General features: G+C 47.1%; 2 protein-coding genes across 5 annotated transcripts in view; one reads left to right on the forward strand and one right to left on the reverse strand.

The window, feature by feature from the left end:
* The window catches only part of LOC111082595, a 60,316-nt gene that overhangs the window by 16,461 nt on the left and 18,425 nt on the right, over positions 1 to 25,430 (forward strand). For 2 of the 4 annotated variants that reach the window (XM_022378819.2, XM_022378824.2), the window contains exon 2: positions 10,931 to 10,982. The gene's annotated coding sequence lies outside the window, so the exon portion shown is untranslated. The remainder of the gene's footprint in view (positions 1 to 10,930; positions 10,983 to 25,430) is intronic. The other 2 variants (XM_022378831.2, XM_022378837.2) reach the window with 1 other exon arrangement.
* LOC121403815 lies at positions 16,028 to 17,009 on the reverse strand. The gene is made up of 2 exons (XM_041591634.1): positions 16,665 to 17,009; positions 16,028 to 16,571 (listed from the first exon to the last, which is right to left on the reverse strand). The coding sequence occupies exons 1-2, from the start codon at positions 16,783 to 16,785 to the stop codon at positions 16,327 to 16,329; spliced, it is 366 nt and encodes a 121-aa protein (XP_041447568.1). The 5' UTR covers positions 16,786 to 17,009; the 3' UTR covers positions 16,028 to 16,326.

Consider the following 25,430-nt stretch of genomic DNA (forward strand, 5'->3'; position numbering starts at 1 on the left):
ACACAACACGCAACTGCCTGACTTTATGTTTTAATTTGATTTGATTTGTGTTCGGTTCTGTTCTGTGTTCTGTTCGGTGTCGTATGTGCAAATATTGTTAAGGCAACCAAATTTGATTTATCACGTGCCCCACCGACCGGCGCCCCACCCTTGGCGCCAGCGGGCGGGCATCTTAATTGGTTTTGTGTGTGTGTGTGCTGTACGGATTTTGGATGGCATGCCAAAGGGCGAGAGAAGCAATTAGCTGCACTCCGTATGCCACTGTGCGGCGTGGGAACTTGTTAAGTGCCTTGCCACAAGTAGCAAAAACGCTGCCAAGTTTCGCCCAAAAAAAGAGCGAGCGAATGAGACAATTGCCTGGGTAAGCTGCCAAGTGGTGTGGCCCCCAGAGAGAAAGAGAGACAGAGAGAGAGGGAGTGGAAAAGTGATGCTGGAAAATGCATAGGAAATTCCATTTTAGAAGACTATTCCACAACTCATGCAACTTTAATGGAAATGTATTTGTTTTTTCTGGTGCAACAAAATTTGCCTCAAAGGATTTACTGTGGGAATTATTATTACTAGTCTTATTTGGAGTTAAGCCGATAATTTTTGGCTTTTGTAAATTTCGGAATTTCTGAATACAGTACGGAGGACATCTTTCTCTCAGCAGTTGCATTTTGGCCGGGATTGAGCTGCCATTTTAATTATGCAGCAGGCGGGCGGGCGGAAAGCTGCCGACAGTCGACATCAAGGGCGCGCTGCCTTGCCGGGCCTGGAAAATGATTATAAAATGGCAAAAACTTTTGCCCCACTGCATTAGGAAATTGTGCGGGCCGCGGGTGGTGGATGGTGGGGTGGGGGGCGTCGGCACAGTGGCTGCCTCAATGGCAGCTTGTGGCACAAATGCAGCCGCCAACTGCATAAAATTTAACGAGTCACTCGGCCAGTCAGCAGCAAATAGAGGGCCTGGGCTGTGCCTTTGCCTTCCAGCCTCAAGCTTTGAGTCCTGCGCCTGGGCCTGAGCCTGGGCCCCGCCAGCATTCAGAAACAATTTGCTGCAGATTATGAAAATTGCTTAAGAAATTAAATTGCTGCAATGGGCCACGGCCCCAGACGCAGTCGGTAACTAGCGCGACGAGACGTGGGCTGCGGGGGACGGGGGCCAAAGGTTGCGGTCGCAGTTGTAGTCGCGGTAACCGCGGGAAATTTGCATTTCCATTTGCGGTTTACGTTAGGGGTCCTGGCTGCTGGCTCCTGGCTTCTGGCTCCTGGCTGTGCCTTTGATTTGCCCGGCACGTAGCATGAACGGGGGAGGGGTGGCGGCATGGAGCGGTGTAGCGTGGGTGGCAAATAGAGCAAAAAGGATTTCTGCTGCCTGTCCACTTTCCGCCGCCCTGGTTACTAATTCAATTTGCAGTAACAACAAGAAAGGACCAGCAAGCACCAAGGACCAATGCCGATGCTGCTGCTTGCCCCTAATTATATTGCTGTGGCGGCCGTTTGGTCAGCGGGCAAAGCTGCTTAGACCATGAACTTTATTAAAAATATTTTTGGCCATTGCCAGTGCCTCATCTACGCTTTGGAGTCTACAATATCTTTGCGCTACATTTACATTCTTTGCACTTTCGCTGGAGTCGTGAGGCGCGTTGCGAGTAAAAATTTTATGACTGCTGCTAGACCTACATTTTTGGAGACCCCGAGCACGCGCTGGGCCTATAAAGTTCCTCGATTGCTCGACGGTTTCCCCTCTCTGCTTTATACATTTTTTTCTTCTTTTACTGTTCAATTAGCATAATGGGCAGCGCACAATGGGCTGGGAGTGGGCAGTGGGGGGCGACTGATCCTTTTGGCAAATAAATAAATGCATAAATATAAATACAGTTGCGGTCGGAGGTCGTTGATTGGAGTGAGGTTTTTGGGTTGCGTTGCGTTGCGTTTTTTTTTTTTTTTTTGTATGTAGGGATGTTGGCAGCACTTCCGTTCATTTGGTCAGCGGACGGCAGGCGGCGGCACATCATTTCCGGTTTGTTTACGCAAATCGAGTCCACATTTCGCATAATTTCCTATTGCCAGTGGAATGGGGCATATATGGAAGCACTGTTTCTTACTTTCGTATGGGGTAGGATGTGTAAGGACACACACACACGCATATTTATGTATATGTGCGCAATGTTTTTCTTGTGGGGAAAATTTTATGAAAATGCTTACCAAATTGAATGAAAACATATTGACTATGCGATGACGATGACGATGCTGACGACGTCAACGATGGCAAAGGAAAACAACTCCCGCCAGCATCATCATCGGCAAGGATACGGGAGGGTCCTAGTTCCTAGTTGCTGGCTTTCGGCAAAACGTTTGATGTTCGGGGACACACTGTAAATACATGTATATATTTGCCTATGAGTATGTGTGTGTGTGTGTGTATCTGCATATGTGTGTGTTTGTGTTATCGCCTCCTATTTGTATTTGCTTCCCGCTGTGTCTGTCTCTGCCTCTCTGTATGTGTATGTGTGTTTGTGCGGATTGCGGGGCTTTTTGTGTGGTTTCTTTTTATTTTATTTGATGGAGGGGGGGAATATGTCTCATTTGAAATTGTTCGCTTTGCTATTTGCATGGCATTTTTCCTTTTCGTTTTTTGTTCTTTCTTTGAAGACATGCCCTTGCCCTTTGCCCCGTCCCAAAAACATGCTCCTTGGAATTTGATTTTCAAAGATGCCTGTCTGCCCGCCTGCCTGCCTGCCTACTTGCCAGCAAAACACTGACCGCAATGGCTAATAAACAACAAAGCGCATAAATTCTAAAAGCTCTCTCTGGGCTCCTGTCTGGCCGCCTGGATGGCTGTCGGGATGGCCTACGCCATGGCCAATTGGCTGCAATTTAACAAAGTGCAACGGAGCGAGTGTTGAGAGGAGAGCAGCAGCTGGAGCAGCAGCAAAAAAACACACACACACACACCACCACACACACAAAAAGTAAAATGGAGTCCTGGCAAAAAATGACGAGAGAAATTTCCGGACAGCAGTAGGGAGGTTTACAGGGTTACAAGAATGTTGTTTTCGTTTTATACATACATATATGTACGAAAGGAAGGAGAAGCTCTCGAAGAACAGATTGCTGTGCTATAATAGCTTTGTTTTGGAATTTTGCTGGGAGTGGAAAATCTAAGGAAAATCGACAAAGCTTCTAAGGAATTTCCTTTAACTTTGTTTCCATAAAGTGATAATGATTTTGCCCTGCACCACAAAGCTTCCTGTTGGCTTGGACTGCAGCAAAGTCTCATCATTTGATTGTCATTCGTTTCTTACTCATGTTCTGCTGCCCCGTTTTTTCAGATACAGATACACAGATTTGGTCTCCTTTAAGTCGCCCGAACAGGACATCTACATACATATAAATAACGTTGTGGCTGTGCTCGTTCTGAGTCCTGTGCCCTGTGCATAATTAAATCAGATCACATTTTAAAATTCCATTTATATTTACCTCCTGTCTCCCGTTTGTCTCGTCCGCTCGTAAATCATGATTAAAAGCCTTGGGGCGACAGTCCTCCAACTACTATGCCTAACACGTAGCCTGGCCACCGAAAAAAAGGCCAACAACAGCAGCGGCAGCGGCAGCATCAGTGAAAAAACTTCAAATAAAAAGCACTGCGGCCAGCCAGACGACAAAGCAAGCAGCGAGCGTAGTTGTAGAGATACTGCTGCCATCTAACGACAAAGATGGCAACTGGGCGAGATTCAATTCTGTAGATACAAGTGGCAAAACAAGCACAAGAAGAAGCGGCACAAGCAGCAGCACAGGCAGCAGCAGCAGCAGCGTTCCGTGTGCGGTGAGTCACTACTTCACACAGCAGCAGAAAGAAACACCAACATGGAGAAGTGGCAAAGGCAGTTGCCGGCAACAAAGCGGAAGCAACAAAACACTATCAACCAAAAAAAGAGCTCTGGATATGGCGGGAAAGATGGGGTACACACATACTCGTGTGTATGATGCTCCTCGGAATGCTGTATATAAGGCGAGATAAATCAAATGTGGCGAGAAATTGCAACAACAATCGAGAACGAGAGAGAGAGAGAGGGAGAGGGAGAGACGACAACAAAAGCAACTACAATGTGAGTCGCCTTGGTTGGCGGCGGCGTCGCAACGCTGCAAAAAATAGCACAGCGAAAATGCGAAAAATTTATCCAATTTGGTAAAAATTTAGGTCACAGCCGGGGTCCTGCCACCCGAAAAGAGCAGCAGCATCAGCAGCAGCATCAGCATGGTGCTGGGGCTCTTGCCCCATGTCCGTGTGCGAGTGGATGCCACAGGAAGAGTTGCTCAAGTGCAGCAAGTGCTGGATGCTGAAGCCATTGTCTCGGTCTCGTTTCCAAGAGCCAAGTAGCAGCTATTAGATAGCGTGAAGAGAGCAGCCGGTCTGGCCACACCGAGGACTCAACTTAACTCAACTAAAAAACGAAACGAAACGAACGGAAAGGACAGGCATGGAAAAGCGAGGCACAAGGCGCAGCCGGCACAAAAGTGAGCTATGATAAATATGGCACAAGAGAGAACCGGGGAATATATAAACATAAAACAGAGGAAACAACTGAAGACTAAAGGCTGTGGGAGTCATTGGGTCAGAGTTTGGAACAAGAGTTCTTCCCAGCAGACGACACATACAATTTACAGTCACTGTCCCATCCCATCCCATCCCGTCCCGTGCCGTACCCTCCTTAGTGAACAACTCTACTCGTAATAGCACATGAAATGAGTAAATTATCACACACTTCGGGGCAGCAGCAGCACCATCCCCTGTCCTTACCACAAGGGGGGTTTGCCAGCTAATTTGCAGTGAAAAGAAAACCCCAACGAGCCACAACATTGCGTATACGTGATATTTGCTCCCTATGTGCAATATTCTTTCCTCTCTCTCTCTCTCTCTCTCTGTCTCTTTGGTGGGAGTGGAGATGTGGCCATGCGATGTGGCTGCCAGTTGAAAGATAAGCGAAATGCTGCAGCGTAAAAGAAATCGAATGCATATTTCACAGAACACAAATGACACGGCAGCAAGCGTCGGAAGGGGGGGGGGGAGAAGAGCAGCGGAGAACGTGGCCAGAGTCATGCAACCAGGAGACAGTAGCCTGGACCCTGCAACAGTGAACCAGAATCAGAATCAGAGGCAGAAACAGAGGCAAAAAGGTAAAACAGGTGGAAGAGCCATGGCCAATAGCTTTTTTCTGAATTATTTCGCACGATATGAACTCTTGCAACAAGTCTCAATAATTCTTAAGCTGCCAGAATGGCCAAAAGGATGGTTGGCGAGGGACGTGGGTGAGGGTGAGAGCAAGGGAAGGGGGTAGGAGTTACATCCCAGAGATCCCAGATCCCGGTGGCTCTCTGCTGTTGCTCTGCATTAAATCAATGAATCGAATGCGCAACGGATGTCAGTAAGTTGCCATTTTGAGAAATTAAAAGTGCCCATTGCCGTTTTCATTTCCGCTCGTGCCTGCCCCACTGGCCCCCCTGCACAGTGCTGCTTACGCCCCTTCCGTTGTTCAGCTCTTCTTGTGGTTGGCTCTCCCCCGGGGGTGCCTGTGTCCTTTCTCAGGTAATTCCCCAAAACACAATCCTATTAAAAAATGCGTAGGATACTAAAATTACTTTTGCTAGAAGCACAAGACAGGAAAGGCAGCCGCAGTAGCAGCAGCAGCATGGGGCAGCGCAGGACATAGCCGCAAAGTACTCGATAATGATGCCCCCAGACTGTGCCACACGATAATAAGCTGCCTAATAACGCAAGGCGCGCGACCTGCCTTCGTGCCTGCCAATCTCGTGGAGACTGTTATGGCTAGTCCCTGGACCCTGGGTGGGCGTGAGAGACCTCCTTTACAGTTCGTCAATTTTAATGGACGTCCTGGTTGGGGGGCGGACACGGACACACTCGGAAATCGCTGCTAAAAGTAATTCACTTTTATATTAAAAAGATTTTCGCTATACGCGCGGGTCGGGTCGCTCATTTGCATGGCGTTTGTCCCCCCGGTCCCTTGATGGGGGCGGCCATGCTCCAACGCAAAAAAAAGAGCGTAATAAAATAAACAAGTGTCCTGGAAAAAAAAAAAGGAAACACTGTGGGTCTACTGGCCCAATGTCCCGGACTCCGACAAAATGGTGTGAAAGTGATTTATATTTTAATTCGAAAATGAATTATTTAGTACACTTTTTAATTCCTTTTTAGCTCTCTCTCTCCCTGCCTCACTGCCCCTCTGCGACTCTGCCGCTCGTTTTATGGCTCGAATCTGAAATTCTGATTACTTTTTATTTGTGCTTTCGCTATTCGCTTTGACAGTTTATTGCATTTCGTTTCGTTTGGGTTCGCCCAAAAGAAATGCAAATATTTCGGCTCATTATTGCGCCACATTTAACGCGGTCCCAAAAAGAGGCCTAAAAGCTGTTGACAGTTGGACAAGATAACATTCTCCAGCCTCTCCCACAGACGATTTGCTGCTCAAGCGTGCAACGACATCACCTTGTGGCATGGGGGCGGGGCACAAACTTCAGCATAACATGCATAATAAAGCAGGCACTGGGAAGCAATGCCTGAGTGGATGGATGCTCCACCATCTTGCAGGACATCAAGGCGGAACATCAGTAACAGCAACCAGAACTTGTGCCTTTCTGCCCCATTTATGAGTACCCCATATCCATAAGTATATTCTCGTGTTTTTCGGGGGCATGGGTAAATATGCTTGTTGTATCGACAGAAAATTTAAACGGCTGCATGCCGCATTCGCATTCTCTTGCAACTGATTATTACGATGCAGCACTAACAATCCTGGCAGCCAGGAAAAACACACACAACAACGAAATAGCGAAACGAGCACAAAAAAAAACAGAAAGGAGGAATAGAATTTGCAGGGTCCTGGTGGCCAGACTGCAGTTGAGAAAAAAATTTGAATATAAAATGCGTTATGCGGTGGGTATCCTGGTGGTGGTTGGTGGTGGTTCTGGTTCTGGGGCAGCAGCAGATCCTGCGGCAACAATGAAATTGCGTATGTAAATTTTATGTCGTTACCAACGGCGGCGGCAACATTGCTGAAATAATTAAAGTGGAATCCTGCTGTTGCACCCACAAGCAGAGGAGCAAAAAAAAAAAACGAAAAATCGCGAACGCGGGGCAGTTTTTTGAAGGAGTGGAAGTTGTACATAGTTCTGGTTATGTCCTTAGTCCTGGAGTCCTTGTCCCGTTTTGTCTATTGCCAGCTTGGCAGATTTCTTTTTTTTTTTCTTTACTTTTTTTTCTGCACTTGTCCTCCGTCCCGTCCATATGCAAAACAGTGTCAGCAGCCGCACAGCTGCTTCTGGCTTCAGGAGCTGCTCCGGCCACTCCTTGGTACTGTGACCCCCCCTCTTGCTGCTTGCATTGCAAATGTGACTCTGACTCTGCCACTGCTTTTGCCTTTGCCTCTGCCTCTAACTGTGTCTGCAACTCTGACTGCAACTTGTCAAAAAATGTCGCAACAACAGCAGCAGCAGCAGCGACAGCAGCGACAGCGAAGCGGTGGAATGGCAAACGGTTTGGCTTTGGTTTTGGTTTTGCTTTGGCATAAATATGAGTGCCATCAAATTAATATGCACGGGGCATATGGCTGCAACGATTTTGTGGTACAACATGTTAAGTGCATTCAACGGCAGCTGCTGCATCTTGGTGCTTGGGGACACAACTGCATAATGCAGGCAGAAGCAGCAGCAGCAGCAGCACCAGAAGCAGCAGCATAGCCAAAAGATGACTCCTCGGCGGCATCTTGGCAGGTTTTTCACGCTTCTTGAGTGACAAGCACACGGATGTGGCTGGCGCATGAGTTATGATGCTTAGCCGCATTGCTGCGTTTTCCACTGCCACAGCGACCCGACTCTCTGTGGCGGGTGTGGCTGCGGCTGTGGCTGGCGTGGCAAAGATAAAACTCACATCTCCTCCAGCGCTTTTCAAGTGTGCAGCATTCAGCATGCAGCATGGGAGAGAGAAGGAGCGTTTAATTTGACTCGCAAGTTGGCAACCGGCACTGTCCATGGGTGTAAAGCTTTTAGCGGAATTGTCTGTGGCATGTGTGGCCCCCACTACTCTCTTTGGCACATGTTGCACTGTCAGCTCAAGTGCAACTCCAGGTGAAAAAAAAAAATAAAAAAAATATCCTACACTTCGCCGTAGCCGTCGCCGTCGCCGTCACCTGTGCCCTTTGTTAATATTTCAAATGGGTCTCTGAGCGCCGCACATTTGTGGCATGGCGCTGTCTTTCGCTGGCGTTATTTAAAAGCTTTTCATTCCCCGACGCACAAACAAATGCCAAAAAATTGTCAAAGATCCAGAATTGAGGGGAGTCCAAGTCCATCCAAGTTATTTGCTAGCTGATGATCTATTTAAATCAAGATTAGTGGCATTTTCCCTGCTCAAGCAGCATGGCTAATGACATGTGAAATGTGTTGATAAAAAGCGTGAGAATGTCACAAAGATATTATAAATTTGCGTTTGCCAAGCGTTTGGCAGCTGTTGATTCAGTCGCTGCTTCAACGCTTCACTGAGCAAAAAGTGGGGCCACTTTCGGCCGCCCTTTCGATAATCCCAGGCTAAAGAATCTAGACGGATGCCGGTTGCTGGGTGCTGGATGAGCCGCAACGGCGTAACGCCCCAGCCGTCACGTCACGCAGTTGTCCGTACGGTCAAATGGGGGGCGTGCCACCCAGTGGCATATTAGCCACGCATCAACGGACACACACACACACACACGCACACACACATACACTGACAGCCTGGAATTTAGCCCCAAGGAAGGCAACTGCTGTCGCATTTGATTAGACTTTGTTTGCTTTTCTTTTGCAAGGGGTTCTGTCCGGTCCTGTCTGCCTCAAAAGGATATTGATAAAGGCATTTGTCTCTCTTTTGCTCTCTCTCTCTCTCTCTCTGTTTGAGTGGGTGTGTGTATGTGTGTAAAGGTGCGTTGCAAAAGTTGAGTCAAAGGTTTCAACGGTTTCTCTACTGGCTGTGGCTGTAACTGTGACTGTGTGTGTGGGGAGTGTCATGGAGCCAGACAGATTCGGACAAGTGGCAACCGCTGCGTCGCAGTGGGGTGCCCCCAAAAATGGGCCTCTGGCCGAAATCATAAATTATTTTATTAAGCCACTTCGGCCGGCCCTTCGGCACACCCCAAAGTTATGTGAATTATTTTGCAAAAGTTAATTTCATGCAATAAATTCCAAATCGCGTTGCCAGCCAGCATTTCATGCCACACACCAGGGACCGCGACCGAGACCGAGACCAGCACTCCCCTGGAGGGGATTTGGATTTCTTGTTTTTCTTGCGAGTTTTCTTCCCCTTGCCGTACGATAATGTTGAGGGTTTGGGGAATCGTGTGAAACGAAGCGCCTGCCTCCCGAAAAAGTATGCAACATAATTACATTTTCAGCAGGTGATTAAATGAGGCCGTAATTGTTTCAGCCGCTCCTTCAGTTGCTTGCCGCTCCACTAATAGCCGTAATTAGTGGCTGATCCCTTGGCGGGGGAACACCACTCCCCCAGCACTGCCCCAGGTCCCAGCTGCCCCGAAGACTGACTTTAATTTATGCCCGCGTGTCTTGGAGTCGTTTGGAGGCAGTCCGCTGTATGCCGTGTGCTGTGTGCCCTCACGGCCACATTTAAATTATTTCCATCGTGTCCGGCAATAAAACTTTTCGCTCAAAACAATAATTGAACGAATTTGTTCTGTTCAACGTTTGGCGGCCACTTAACTTTCCCATAACACTCCAACTCCTGCTCCTCCACCTCCTCTAACGTGTGTGTGTGTGTGTATCTGTAACTGGTATTCGTTTTTGTATCTGTTATTTGTCCTGGCTGCACTCAGAGAAATTGAAGCAGAAGAACTCAAAACGAAACATAGAGAATAATTAGTTTTGTTTGATTGCAGGATTATTATAGCCATATTGAACCAGAGATTAATTTGAAGCGCATCTGTGGATTGGCTCTGGCTAAATACAAAATTCTTAAATAGAAACTGAGTCCCAAACGGCACTCTAAACGCTCCGACTTGGCTGTATGTTATTTTCCCTTTTTTTTTTTTCTTACTTTTTCCAAGTGTGGATTTTAGCATTTCCCTTTCCATCTTCTTTTTGCATGGAGCATCAATAGGGATCTCTTGATAAATGTCCAATTTAATTTTGCTCTTTTTTTTGTTACTTATCTCTGGCGTTCGTTTGCGACTTCGTCTTTGACATCTGCCTGCTCCACATGGGCTTCTTCGTTTCATTTGTTCCCTCTCTCTGCCTCTGTCCACTCTATTGGCAGCTGCCTTTCCTCCTTCCCCGCCTTATTTTTTGCTTCGCACTTTATCTCATTCTTTGCCTTTTTTCCCCCTTGCGCCGCCACCCTCTGATTTTATTTCGTTTCATTGCGCGGGCACTTTGTCGGCTTCTTTTTATGCGAGTGCCAGTACGAGCACGTGGATACGCCCTGCCCTGTAATCGTGATACGAGCGAATGAATGGCAATGGCATCTTCGTTTCCCACTTAAGAGGATAAGTATTTCTTCAGCCATTCGGGCCGATTCGGAATTATGGAAAGTTCAACGGGAAAATTGCTCGTATTATTTCACAGTCCTTGCGCTTTTTTTTCGTCCCCCTCCAACTTTTGGTCAAGTCTTCTTCCTGGAAATCCGCTTGTTGTCTGTCTCCCAATTTTCGCGGAATTGTCTTTAGTGTATCTTCAGTTCGTATATACATAGATATATCTTGAACTTCAGTTTTTTTTTTCGTTTGGTTTCGCCACATCAATTGTATGATTTTTTGGTGTTTTTTTTGTTTTACTGAGCCAATTTATTTCTTCTTTTCATTTTTCTTTTGTTGGTCGGGGGGGTTTTTTTTTGCAGCTCGCGCTTTAAATGTAATTTAATTCGTCTTCCCATCTCTCTTTTTGCTTGCAGCAGACAACGCCGCCAGCAGACGGCGGCGTCTGGCGCCGGAACTGTCTAGCGGGTAAGAAATATGCTGAGGCTTTCATTTAATTGAACTTGCGTCATTTGGAGGCACACAGCCAGAGATGGTGCCATGCAGCTGCTCCATATTTAAAATGCGGTGGCGGGTGGGCGTTTCGGGTGGTGTTTCAGCTAATGGAAGACACTGACACTGATACGAACAGAGGAGCCCGAGCACCGAGCATAGAGCCGCCTCCTGTTGGTGGCATCATTTTGGTGGCACACATGTGGGCCAGCAGCAGGCTAGGCCAGGCCACTGGAGGCCGAGGCAAATATTGTCTCTCATTTGGTATGCTGTATGCCCAGACCAGAATCAATAAATCAAAGCATGGCAATGCATGGGGAAGGAGAGGATGAAAACAGTGTCCTGAATGCGACGTCACGAATGTCGCACTCTGGCGCGTGCCTTGGCCCCCAGCTGGAGCTTCCAACATATTTGCGTGTGCCAATGCAAACAATGCCGTGCTGCCATCCTGCCACCATGCCAGCCTGCTGCTCTGACATCTGCCATCCCTGAACTATCCTTTCAAGGCCGTTGCCTGCTTATGGCAACGCTATCGCGCAGCCCCCGCATTGATAGCCCCCGCGTCTAATGTTTACGGCGGCTGCCACCGTCCTCCAGGCAACAGGTTGACCCGCAAATCCCAGTCCCAGTCCCAGGCCTCTCTACAGCATGCATGAAATGCAAACTTTAACCCCCAACCCCAAGTCCATGCTTAAGCCCCCCGCTCCCCAATCTACCCAAGAAGAATGTATATAGAATATTTGCCTGCATGTCAGCTGGGACGGGACGGGCGGCGAGTGGCGACCACAAAGGCAAATACGCTTGGCTAAAACTTGAAGCGGCTCAAAAGTTTCACGTTTTAAAGGCTTAAACCTCCCACTCCCTAACGCCCCCACCCCTTCACCACTCCACCCCTCTGACGACCCCATCATCCATTCTTTGGACCATTCGCAATCCGAATAGGAGAGGCCCCCAGAGTGCGGGGCTGTGCTGATTTTTTATGCGCCGCTCTGTGGGTTTAAAAAGCAATTCCGCAACTGTTTTTGCTCCATGCTCCATATGTAACTACGAGTGAGGGAAAGAGAGGCAGGGGCAGAGGCAGAGACAGAGAGAGAGAGAGTGGAGCACATCCACATCCCAGCGGGCTGGCAACAAAGCTACAGGAGCTATCCGTAGTCCCAGATCCCCAACAATGCTGTCGTTATCGTCGTTTTCACTTCAATTAAAAGTTGGCAACTTTTCTTGCCATGTTTACCTAACTTGCCACAGGACGACGTCGACGATGAGAGCAAAGGATGTGGTGGCAGGAATACGAGCAGGAGCCGGAGCAGGAGCAGCAGTCAGGATTGGGGCTCCAATTGCCATTATGCAGATTCCTATGGCTGATTACCAAATTACAAACTGTAATGGCAGCAATTGTTTTGCCTGCTGGAACTCCAGCATATGGCATTTTGTGGCACACGCAAATAGGCCGTCAGTTGTCACAGCGAACACGAACAGCGACAACAACAACAAAACACTCAATGCTGCAGTGGAATGGAACAATGTCATGCAACAATTTTGCAGCGCAGACACACCCACTCATCCACATGCACAGAAAGAAGGTCAAAGAAAGCAGGCAGGCTGCTGATGTCCTTAGACCTTAAAGCACGTAAATGCCACCGGAGTGGGGACGAACAGCCGACTTCCGTGCTGTTCACGCCCCAATGCGTTGTCTACGTTGCATCGCTGCATCTCGTTGCCCCTCTGAGCCGAGTGCCTGCCAGGAATTTCCGCGAAACGTTAATTGCGACAAGCCAGCAGCAGCACTCGGTACCCAAACGGGGGGGAGACCCAATGGCAGAGAGACGGGCGGCACACACACACACAGGTGTAAATATAACAACTTAGTTGAGGGACTTGCAATGCACTCAAAGGAAATACTTAAACTAAAGACTCTGTGTGTGGCACACGAGCCCGAGACACATTTCTTTAGCTCGTATTTTCCACTGGGTATGCTGCCGTTCCATAAAAATATTTTCTACAAAATAATTAGATGGCAGGGACATCAAATCTGCGGCTTTTGCTACTTTATTGTCACCCCCCACACAGCTGAAGGCACAACACAAAAGCAGCTGTGTGCCACAGGGCCACACAATGCATATGTTGCAATGAGACAGCCACGGAGAGGAGGGGAGTGAACTGCTGTGGCATTTTATAGACGCGCCATTTACTCTGCCGCCACTTCTTGCCGTTTGCCTCTCGCACTCTCCCTTCCCACTTGCCATTGAAGAAGCTGCTTGGGTATCATTAAAATTGATTTTGCAGAAGGTCATGCGGATAGAGAGAGAGAGAGAGCGGTATAAGTTGGCTTTTCTATTTGCCAAACGCCAAGGAATTTGCTAAATTGCTTTTCTCCTGTGCAGCAGCCAGCTAGCAGCCACACACCTTGCCTAAGTCAGAGTCAGAGTCGGAAGCTGAAGCTGCAGAAGGAGCTGAAGCTGAATGCTGAAACCTACTTGGATGTGCGTTTGGTTTTGCAATTAGTTTTTACCTTTGGCCGCCAACAAAAAGTTGCAAGTTGCTGCTAAGTCATACAAAGGGTCAGGCACTGGGAGGGGTGGCGGGGGCGACACACACGCAACCTAAGCATTCTTTTTATTGTGGTCTATTGTATGGGGCAAGGGCGACTGTAACAAAAGCGATTAAAACAGCCATAAAACCATGAGCCCATTAATAGCCGCAATAATATTATCAGCTTATGTTCAATGCCTCATGCCGCATGCAGCATGCCGCAAACTCAAACTCAAACTCAAACTAAACTTTGTCTCTTTGGGATTTTCATTAACATTTATTGGTTTTTTACTTAGACATCAGAAACATAATAACTTTTTCCATGCCCCTTCCCTTCCCTTCCCTTCCACAATATCACAATATCCCATTCCAGCGGCAGAGAGGCTCCTCTCTCCGCTCTGTGTGGGCAGCTTCTTCTTCTTCAGCCAGCAGCCAGCAGCATCAGCATCAGCTCCTCCACAATATTTCGCGGTCGTATCAGCGTCATCATAAAATAACGTTAATGACGGGCAACAAGGTCGTAAAATCAAAATTTCTGCTATTTCAACGCTGTAACCACGGCGCAGCAGCGCTGGGAGTAGCTGATGGCTGATGCTGGCAGCTTAGCAACATTGTTGATATGAGACGAGACGAGAAGAAGTGAGCGGAGCTGAGAGAAGACGAGAGGATGCCATGGGATATGGGAATGGGATGAAGCGAATCAGACGTTCTTGATGGGAGACGGAAACAAAGGCCGCGAGTAAGTCCTCCTTGCAACCACCCATAGTGTGGCAGCATCAGGCGCCAGCAAGCCGCACAATCAAACACATACCACATCCCACAGCCCACAGCCCGCAGCCAACCCTTAATGTTACTCCGCTTCTGTACCAAGTGGCGTATGCGTAATACCGCGAAAATTTAATTACTTTAAAGGCGCCCCCAATGTGGGGAGGTCAGTGGATTGGAAAGCAGCAATAAAGACATCAAAAAGTTGAACACTGTTGCTTCTGGCTACCCACCAAAGAACGAGTAGAAAGAGGACATTTTTCGCATATAAAATCACACAGAAAATCGCCTGATTTATATTCAATTTCAGCCAGAACCCAGTAGAGAAGAGTCGCACTCAATGGAAATCGATTTTCGGGTTATGCCTAAATAAATTTCACATTCTCTGGTGTTCTTTTTCTGTGATGGGTGTCCCCTTGCAAATGGCTAGAAATAGCCAGGAATATGCTGGAAAATTTTCATTGAATGTGCTGCCACAGCAACAGCAGTTGAAAAGAGTCCTGCCATATATTCTCTTTTCTAGCACCCACCGCACCGTTGTGTTAGTGGAACGTGCAGCATTTTAAATATTCATTAGGTGGCAGGAATGAAGGCAGCATCGGGCAGGCATAGAGAGCATTGCTGGCACGGGTCAGGGTCGTCCGCCAAGTGAGAAATGATATTTGAAATTAATTTAAATCGTCGAAAATGTGAGCCACCAATGAATTGGCGATTGAAAATTGAAGCAGCTGCTTCCTGCAATCGGTGATACGAGACTTTCGGCAGCCATTGGGGGTTGGCACGGTGGGCCATGGGGCACGGTGGGCCATGGGGCACGGGGGCCATTGTGTCTGGGCCAGGGTTTATGGGCCATGGGCCAGGGTTTATGTATTGGCGTTCAGATTTTATCGCGTCGTAAATGTCTGTGCTGTGCTGTGCTGTCTGTGGCCTAAGTAAATCAGCATAAAATCCAACTAAATGAAGACAATCAAAGTGTGGCCACGCCTCGAATTGCATATAAACTCTCATACTCTTACATATGTCTATTTAGACATCTGGAGGGGCCACGACCAGGACCAGCACAGCAGCAGCCACTCCAATTGAGTCACAGAGCAGCAGCCGAGCAGCAGCCGTAGCACGAGCCCTGCCCTGCCCTACCCCGCCCTGACTCTTTGCACTCGAAATTATGCTGTGGCTAGGACTTTGCCTTTTGTCCTCATTCCTCTGAAAATATTTGCAGCAGCAGCAGCAACAGCAACAGAATGTGGCACAACAATATGGTAAACTATATAAAAATTTGCCCAGTGTCCAGGGCAGTGGCCCAAGCCCCCAGACCGGTCGACTGATGGACAAAAGGTCGGGGATAGCGACATCGTTATTGTCGTCATTGTCCTGGGCCTGGTCAAGTGGCTGGCAGCAGCAGCAGCGGCAGCGGCAGCAGGCGCAACCACGACTACGAGAAGCTGGACGGTGGCAGGACGTGGCAGGCAACATGGAAGATTTTTACGGTCCTAATAAAAGACAAACAAAAGGACCTTTGGGTTGCTTGGCTCCCTCCATGCCATGGAATGGAGCTCTCTCGTATCGCAATTTTCATTATTTTATTTGCCTATAAACGCAGCCATATTTTTGTGCTAGTGTATATGTGTCTGTGTGTGTGTGTGTGTTTAAGCTTTAGATACAAATGTATCTATAACCCACGCACGCACACACACACACACACCCACACACCCACAGTTCCATCCTGCAGTTTGTTTATTTGCCTACACTACACAATTTTAAGCAAAATAAGTAATTAAAAAAGTCATAAAGTGGTCGGCTCTTGTGCTTCCACGATGAGTATCTCTGGGGTCCATAAAAATCAATGCCGACAGTCTGGGCCGCCATGAGGCAGTGGAGAGGGAGGGAGTGGTGTGGAGTGAGTGAGTGAGTCCTTTTTCAGTCTCTGCCTCCGTCCAGTGGGTCATTCGCGCTGAGGTCAATTCACTTGACTTTAAACGATAAACATGCTCCGGCAACAACATGGCAAACAACTTGTAAGCAATTAAGGCAACGTATTGACTCCTCCTCCACTCTCTTCTCTGGCTGTTTTGCGTGTGGCAGGCATGTGGCAGGCGGAGGAGGAGTAGGAGGCAGTAAGTTCGTATAAATGTATGTGTGTGCATGTCCGGGGCAGGCTGTCGCCAAGCGTCTGCCGGACAACGGCGTCGATATCGATGTCGATGTCGTCGACATGACAGATATTTCCCTTTCCCCTCCCCCCTGGACACCGTTTTCTCCTGGCATCAACTGAAATGAAATTGTATTTCTTGATCAATATTTCCCGTAATTTAATATCAAAATCAGAACTCAGATAATTCGATTCAATGGATGGATAATTACTGTGCTCTGCTGCTGCTGCTGCTGCTGGGTTTCCCGTGCTATTCCAGTAGAGTATCTCCATTTCGGCTGTGTCCTGATGCTCCTCTCCATTTCCCTTGTTAAATATTAACTGCCAAGCCATTGTTGCTGTTCTTTTGCCCTCTGGCAGAGCTCTTGGGGGGATATACTACTAGTGTGTGTGTGCGTACAAACAGCATGTTGATCCGCTGTGGACTTTTATTTCAACATTTTTGTGGCACGCTGCTCTCTCGGGGGGCGCCACTGGCCAATTAACTAGAATTTGTCTCTCTGCTTTGTGTATCACATTTATTTCCATAAAATATTTCAGCGTATCTTGATTTATTTTAAAATAAATATATGTATGTACTTTGTCTGTTGTATCTACATATATTACACTCGAACAAAATTACTTTGATTCATTTGAAGAGGAAATTTAAATGAAAATTTTAATCACTTTTATATTTTTTATACAGGTATCAAATTTTTATTATTTGCTCTCTAGTTATTTATTTTCTAAAGTCAGGTGTAATAATGATCCGATAGCAACGTGCCCCCTCTTGAAAAAATATATCAGAAATTTTTTTATTTTCCATCGAATCATAAAAAAAATATTCTTAATTTTCTCTGTGTGTATATCCATATGTGTGTACGTATGAACATATCTCAATATATATAGTAAATTTCGGTCAATGCGCTGCACAAAAGTAAAGCGATTTTATTTTGCATAAAAAAATAAAAAGTGTTTATGCGCCTGGAAATTGAGGTCGCCGTCGTCGTCGGCGGGTTTTGGAGTACATGGGAGAGAGTGCTGCACATGTCCATGTGCATGTGCCTGTGTGTGTCTGTGGCAAGTTTTGGCTCACGGCTAAAGTGCCTCTCTAGCCCCTTCACCCCCTTCCTCACTGCTAAATGTTTGGCGACATGCACAAGAAGTACACAACGTGTACATACATATGAAAAAAATGAAAATTCTCCGCCTGTTTGGCCACATTTTGTGTGCCTTGTTCTTGCCACTGCTGCTACAATTGTTGCTATTGTTGCCGCGAAGTTGAGCTGTGTTAATGAAATGCGTTTTGGGTTTTTTTTTTTGCTGGCACAAAGCGCAACTTGCAGCAGCCACGGCGGAGGCCGAACGCGAAAACTTTTCCGACTGCAAACCCCCACCACCGCCCAGTGTACTGTACCAGCCGTAATTAAATGCAGCGCATAACTGCTCCGAGCTGCCGCTGCTGTGCTGCTGCTGCTGCTGCTGCTACAGCATTTATGTACAAGTGCACTAACACATTCGCCCTCGCACTCGCACTCGCATGTGGGTGAAAGTATTTTTTAAAGTTTTTGTTTTGTTTTTTGTTTTTGGTAGCATTTTGACCTAAAATTTCCGCAGTCTCAGTTGCAGCCACCATTGCTGTTGCTGTTGCTGTTGCTGCTGCTGTAGCTGCTGTGGCAGCCACCGCACTAATGTCAAGTATGCTTAAAGCAGCGCTGTCAGCGGCAGCCGCATATGCGCCGGCAATTATGTGCCCCCTTTCAATGGCTGCATATATGTGTGTGCGTGTGTGTGTATCTGCGGCACAAAGGCAGTAACAATAATTGCGGGTAATCAAGTAATGCTCATTTGGAGGCAAGAATAAAGTGTATCGCAATGATAAAGACATCAGAGATGGAAGCACAGTCCCGTCAAATGTGGCATGTTAATTCCAGGCGAAAGAACATCACATCACCTTGCCGCACAGCACAAACACACACATACACGCCCTGATGTCCCAAACTGATTGAAGTGCGACGCCTCAACGATAAGGACATTTAACTGTGCAAACGTGTTGGCAGCCCCTCTCTGATATCCGATGGAAATGTCTGCTGCCTGCTGCCTACAAATGCGATGCGTAAAAGGTGCGACACTTGAGAAACATTTCAATACACACACACACACACACATACGCACACACACAGATGTGACACAGATGCGTGAGCGCCTGCTTCAAGGGCCTGGCGTTAGTCCTGGCAAATTGCGGTTTTATTGCAGTCAACTGTAAGAAGAGCAAACAGGGAAACAGAAAAACAACAAGAGACACACACCACACCCTTCCCCACTCATTCCGTTTGGAAAATTCCCAGACAAACAAGAGCCAAGTCAAATGTAAAATGAAACAAATTGCTGCCTTTGCTCATTGCAAACATTTATTTGCACATAAGCCAGTTCGTTCAACAATTTTTAATTCAATGTTGCCCCATGCCCCATGAATGCCAAGTGGATAGTGTTGTTGTTGTTGTTGCATGTGGCAGAGGCAGACTAGACAGGGTTCTGACTGTGTTCGAATTTTGCAATTGATGAAAGCTGTAATTTGGCTGGCAATCAAGTGCTGCTGCCGCCTCTCAAAGCGTAACCACAGGACCAGATTTTTGGCATATTTCTGTTGGATATAGAAAATATCCGAGAGTTAAAAGATGAGTGGTATGAAAAGATCAATCTCATATCCTTTCAGTGAGTTAACAAATAGGAATTTCTGAGTTGGTTGGATGCTCCCAAAAACCAATTTTTAAAGTCATTGAGAATTTTTGATATTGTTTGAGTTTGGACTCACAAAAATATCAAAACAACGCACGGTACATAAACTTCAAAAACATCATTCTTTAAGGGTATACGAAAAAGTCTTCCGCACTAGCCCCATCTACCCTTTCCTCGCTTGTTCTTGCCAGTATTTCCATCAATATCTGGCAACTTTTAAGCTTCCACCTTCTCGACTTTACCTACATTTATTTTAATTTATTTGCCTTTATTACAGACACACTCCTACCCAGAACACACACACACACACAGATAGTCGTATATCAACAACGTAACATCAGCGCCTTGGCAAAAGGCTAAGAGAGTTGCCTTTTTAAAAAAGCAAACTTTTGCTTTGCTTTGTGCAAAGAGCTAAAAAATAAAAACAAAAAAAAAAAGCAGAAGCAGAAGCAGCAGAATCAGCGGCGGCGGCAGCAACAGCAGCAGCAGCAACACCCCAACAACAGTTTAGCTCGTGTGGCAGAGTGGCTGGCAGAGCGAGTATGTGGCAGTGTGTGCTGAGCAGCAGGCTGTCAAAAAGTTACTTATTTTCTTTTAAAAACTTGTATGAGTCTTTTGGCGCTGTTTTCGCCCTTATCCCTCGATCCCTTGACTTTCGACCTCGCCTTCTCTTTGGCGTCCTGTCGACGTCCTGATTGCTCTGCCGCCGCTTCTGCCCTGTGCGATGTTTACACAGCTTTTGCTTTTGATAAGGTTAATCAAAAGTTTTTTAATCCATTCTGCATACAGGCAAACATAGACCCGCCCCCGACACACGAGGGGCGACCAGAGTGTGCCACAAGAGGCTGCCAAAGGGGGGGAGGGCAGAGAGATCATCAGTATCAGATTCGTGTGTCCTCATTATACATTAGTGGCAGAGGAGCAGCAAAGGATGTGCCGGAGTGGAGCAAAGCAAAGCAAAGGAAAGCGCGATACGGAGGCCAAATTGAGAGCCCGCGGCCCATTCGAACATTTCAACGCTGCAAAGTGAATTTCATGAATGGCAAATTACGAGTACTCGTATATGTAGGAGTATTTGTTGTCTTCAAGTTTGGCCAACTCGCGCGAGAACTAACCCACTCTGCCACACTGCCACACTGGCACTCGACCACTCCGTTCCACTCTCCACTCTCCCCTCTGCCCACTTTTGCTGTTTAAAAATCGCATAATTTATGTGGCAAAGTTCAGGGAAATCACTTTGCTGGCAAGAAAACTTTGCAATTAAGCGTTGAGAGACATTTGGCAAGCGGCAAAGTGAATTGAACCGCTGTCGGAGCCCAGTGAGGGTGAACCACTACCTGCGCCACGCCCGCCAACACCACCACCACCCAACCACCACCACCTGGTTGCAAACAGCCACCAGGCAGCCAACTGCAACTTTTGCGATAACTTTAAATCATCTAATTATGAGTAGCAGCCATTGGACAAGCCAGAACCCCATACCCATACCCATCCCCATTGCCCATCCCACAAAAAGAACAACAAAAACACGATGGAACGAAGAGTCCTCTGGGGGGGAGGTAACTGCCAGTGGCAGCATTTAATTTCCGCTGTCTCAGCTCTTAGCCCTGGAACCACCACCACCACCACCTCGTCCCCATACCCTTCGAGCAGACATAACTGACACTTTACTTCATTTCTGCTGACTGGAATTAATGGCTTTTGTTGGCATAGTTTTAACGCTTGAACTTCGGGCTTCGGTTCGGTTCGGTGTATAAAATTTATGTTCGAATTTATTGCAAAGTTTATTAGACAATTTCTTGTTTTTTTTTTTGGTCCCGTAATTTTTGCGCCAACCAAAGGGAAGAATTTTTTGTGTAAATTTATGAGCTTCATAAATGACCAAAGCATAAAGACCAGCAGCAGTGGTCCGGCCAAAAGGGACAGCCAGGAAGGAAGCAGGAGTCCTAGTCCTGCGTATGAGCCACGTGCCAATTGCCATGATATCTGTAACAGAAAGAGACAGCATAACCGTGGAAGGGGAGAGCGAAGCAGAAGGAGAAGTAGAAGGAGGCACTGACAAAGTATGGTTGGTGGTAACAGCTCTCTCTTCACATTACGAAATGATGTCCGACTGAATGCAAAAATGCCATAAATATGAATGAGCTGCCGTGCAGAAAGAACCGAAGCCTTACCGCATATCCTCTGACCCTGCCTCCGCCTCTGGCTCTGGATCTGAGCATTTGCCCCATTGCTGATGTACTTTATTTGTTACAACATATTTAACTGTAGTTTGCCGCCCAGCAGCCATCCTGCAGCACCTGACCCTCCTGCATCTGTGCCTCTGCCTGTGGGGGCAGCCTTTTAGTTTCGAGTTTTCTGCTGCTGCTTTTGCTTCTGCTTCTGATTTATGGACGGCGGGCAGGCAAAACATTTCAAAAGCCAACCCAACCCCTGAAAACCGTGTCAGTGTGTGTGTGTATGTGTGTGTGTGTGCCACTTCGGACTCGGGGAAAAGTTCTTCATAACTTTGATGCCCCCTGCTCTGGCTGTCCATTCGCCTCTGCCACTTGTTGTGTCTGTGTGTGTGTGTGTGTGTCTCATCAAAAATGTATTAACGAGCTTCTGCATAGCAAAAGATTTGTATCTCCTGGCGTTGATTTCATTTTGAGCTTAGATCTGCCTGCCCTGCCCCCCTGCTGGCCCCTGCTGGCCCCTGCTGGCCCGTGAGGCAAGTTTTGGTTTAGATTTGTATCGCTGGCATTTTCAACACGTGCTGCATGCAAAACGCTGTGTGCTGTGTGCCGTGTGCCGTGTGCTGTGGCAGTGGCAGCTGCCACGGGGCAAAACTTTTAATGGTGCGCATTATTTCAGGCCATAAATTACGATAAAGAACGCGTGGTATTAACCGCTGCCAGCAGATAAAAACTGTTCACATTTCGTGGCAGAAAGTCAAGTGGCGCCACCAATGACAAAGCGCTTTGATGAACCCCTCAAGGTGGTGCAGTCTTTTATTTGGCATCTCGATGCAGCCAACGAGCACGCCTGCTCCAAAGTTTTACTCCTAGGCGTGGCATGGCAAAGAGATGATGCACAGAAGTTTCAAACGCCACTTTATCTTGCAACTGGAACGGAAGGCTGCTGCTGCTGCGCCTGGAAGAAGCAAGGATATGCTCGCATTATATTTTGTTGTGGCATCGCCATGCGAGTTGTCAGGGAATTTATGTGTGACTGTGTGGCTGCGGACTTTAGAGCAAAATAAGCAACTAACCCACGAAAAAGTTATGGCTACTGTGTCATAAAATGCCACAGTGGCACTCGGGCCATGGCACATCCCACCTGCATGGCCATCAGCGTGCGAGTGTATGCGTGGGTGTATGTTGTTTATGCAGCATAGCTCATTTCACGCTTCCGGTTCCGCTTTCTATTATGAAAGCAAAAGAAAGAAAGACAAAAAAAACAAAATCATAAATTTCTAATAAAATAAATATTCCCTTATCCCCACGAATGTACGCAGAAGATTCTCCCCCTAGCAGCATAACTCCAGCTTAAGCTTACAGACAATGCTCCATCCTCCCTGCTCCCTGCTCCCTGCCCCATGCTCTGCGCTGCATGCTTTAGAGATGGGCAGGAGCTGCTCTGGGGGTCCTGGGGCAAATTCAAACAATGTTTTCGTTAACTTTGTAACTTGGCTTTGGCCAACACAAAAAATTAGCCAAAAATGCAATTAAAAAAGCAGGCTAATGAACGCGTACAATCAAATTAAATGCAGCAAAAGAAGCAGCCGAGAGTTAAAGAAAGGCAGCGCAGAGAAAGAGTGAAATGGCAGCCGAGCAAGACAGAAGAGAGAGTATGACTCTCTCAAGAGCATTTCCATGCTACGCGGCGAAACAAGAACAAACATTAACCGCAAAAAATGACTGCGTGCAGGGGCAGGCGGCGGCTTCAATCTCAGCCTGAAGGCTGAAAGCTTCTTCAGTCTTGTGGCTGCCACGCATCGTATGTGTGTCGTGTCGCCTACAATGTGGCAACATAAAACTATTACCACGACGACATGAACACAACTCCTAATTACCCAGGGATTTGCATTTGTCTTGCGACGTGCACGCGCACACAGAAAAGGCAGATAGATAGATGGAGAGAGACAGAGAGGGAGACACATAGGAAGATATGTGGCATGTGGGATGTGTGGCATGTTCGAAGGGGAGGCGTGGGCGTAGGGGCGTTGGTGTCATAAACGAATCTTATCTGGCCCGCCCCATTTTCTACGCCCAACTCTTGCCTGTCTCCGGCATGCATTCGCCTTTTTCCAGTTTCTCAGCTTTTTTTTATTTTTCCTAGCTATTTTTTTTCTTTGCTTTTATTTTCTTGAATTTTATGGCTTGGCCGCCATTTGCTTTTCACTTCATTGCCATCGTTGCCGCACACACCCCGTTGCCAGCCAAAGGCGCGGGGCATCCACTATTTAGCCCCGAAAGTCATTAGCTTGTCTCGTTTATCTTTTAATGAGTGTAAAATACAAATGAGCAGATGGGGCGATGGTGCGAGACGAACCCAAATTATCAGGCTGTTAAGGCTGATGCTGCTGCTGCTGCAACATCCTCCCTGCGCTCTCTCGCTGCTTTTATCAGCCTCATATCTTCTGCTGGTTAAGGGGCAACATAATCTAATAGGAAAATGCCTGCTAATAGGGAACATTGTCGTCATTAGGCTGCATACGAGTATGCACGAAGGATGCTGTTAAAACCTATGGGGAAGAAGGTAAAGCTCAATCAAGTGTAACATCTGAGGCATTTTCCATCATAAATATTTCACATTTTGTAGTTTTTCTTTTGAGCTGCGGAACTCCTGCAATTTTCTTATAATTTTTAAAGATTTTATCCTTTAACTTCCTTCATTTGTTTGGCTTTCCCTTAAAGGAAGCTTTCTTAAATACAACTGCTTTCTCCTGCTTTCTCCTGCTTCTTGCGCTGTTTTACTATCATTTCCCTCGACTGCTGCTGCTGCTACTGCTGCTGCTGGATCTTAATCTGCTGCCTCTACTTAACATTAAGCTTCGCCTTTAACCAAACGCTTGTCCACAAATCAAGTATACGCACTGGGGGACTGCCCAGCAATGTTTTAGTCACTCTCTGGAGGACTGCTCTACCACTCCCTAGTGTAAGCTCTCTCGCTATCTCTCTCACTCGCATACCGCCTCTTCCTGTTTATTCTTAAGCTGCCACTTAATCCAGCCACTTCATCCGCTCACGAATACCATTTCCATGCCCACCCGACTCCCTTTTTTCTGTTTATAAACTGCCACACCCCATGTTCGCCCGCTAGTGTGTGTTTGCGTGCGTTACCGGAGCTGCTGCTGCTGATGTTGCTCCAGTACGCATTTCCCTTCGTTGTTTTTTTCTTGGTTTGTGTGCGTCGTTCATCGATGTGGCAGCCAGTGCTCCTGGCTGCTCGCTGTTAGCCCTTAATTAAATATTAAACGCGCCTAATTGCGCATTTCATAACTCAGTCAGCGGCAGCGTAATTAATTATTTATGTACAACTAAATTGAGCAGCATCCTGGAGGTGCACACACAGGACTCACGACACACGACTCAACACGCACCAAAAGTTTCTTCTTCGGTTGTGCCGCCCGAGGGCAATGCTGCAAAAGCAAATGTAACAAAAAATCAACCTTAAATGTTGCGTGGCATGTAAATTAATACGTCAGCGACAGGCAGTCGAAAATTAGAACCATTTGCGGTTAAATTTGCTCACCTTTGAAGGAGCAGTAGTAGTCAAGGGATGGCAGGCATGTGGCATGAGGAACAACAAACAGTTGACTCTTGCGGCGGGTAACATGGCTGACTTTGGAGTAGAAGAAACTTATATCAAACGGCGCCCCGAGGGGCATTTAATTATGCAAACTGTTTGGGGTTGCAGGAAAACTATGGAAAATGTGGTAGATGGGGGGGAGTAGAATTTTCATAGGAAAACTGGTGCCTGATTAGCTATCCAGCCGCAAAACAATCCAAAAAGCATCGAAATTAAAACCGAGAGAAATCACAGAGCTGCCTGCCGGACTGCCTGCCTGCCTGCCTGCCTGCCATGCCCGTCCATTGTTCGGCCACAATTTGCACAACTTTTGGCAGCAGCCCAGTGGTTGCTGCTGCACTGGGGGAAACTTTCACAACACGAAGCCACACGGAGACACAGAGACAGCGAGACAGAGAGAGAAAATGGTACAGATACACTCCGTTTCCCAGAGATACTGCCAGAACTTGCTATGGGAAACTATTTTC

Source organism: Drosophila obscura, unplaced genomic scaffold (assembly GCF_018151105.1).
Source record: "Drosophila obscura isolate BZ-5 IFL unplaced genomic scaffold, ASM1815110v1 contig_150, whole genome shotgun sequence".
NCBI lineage: Eukaryota > Metazoa > Arthropoda > Insecta > Diptera > Drosophilidae > Drosophila > Drosophila obscura.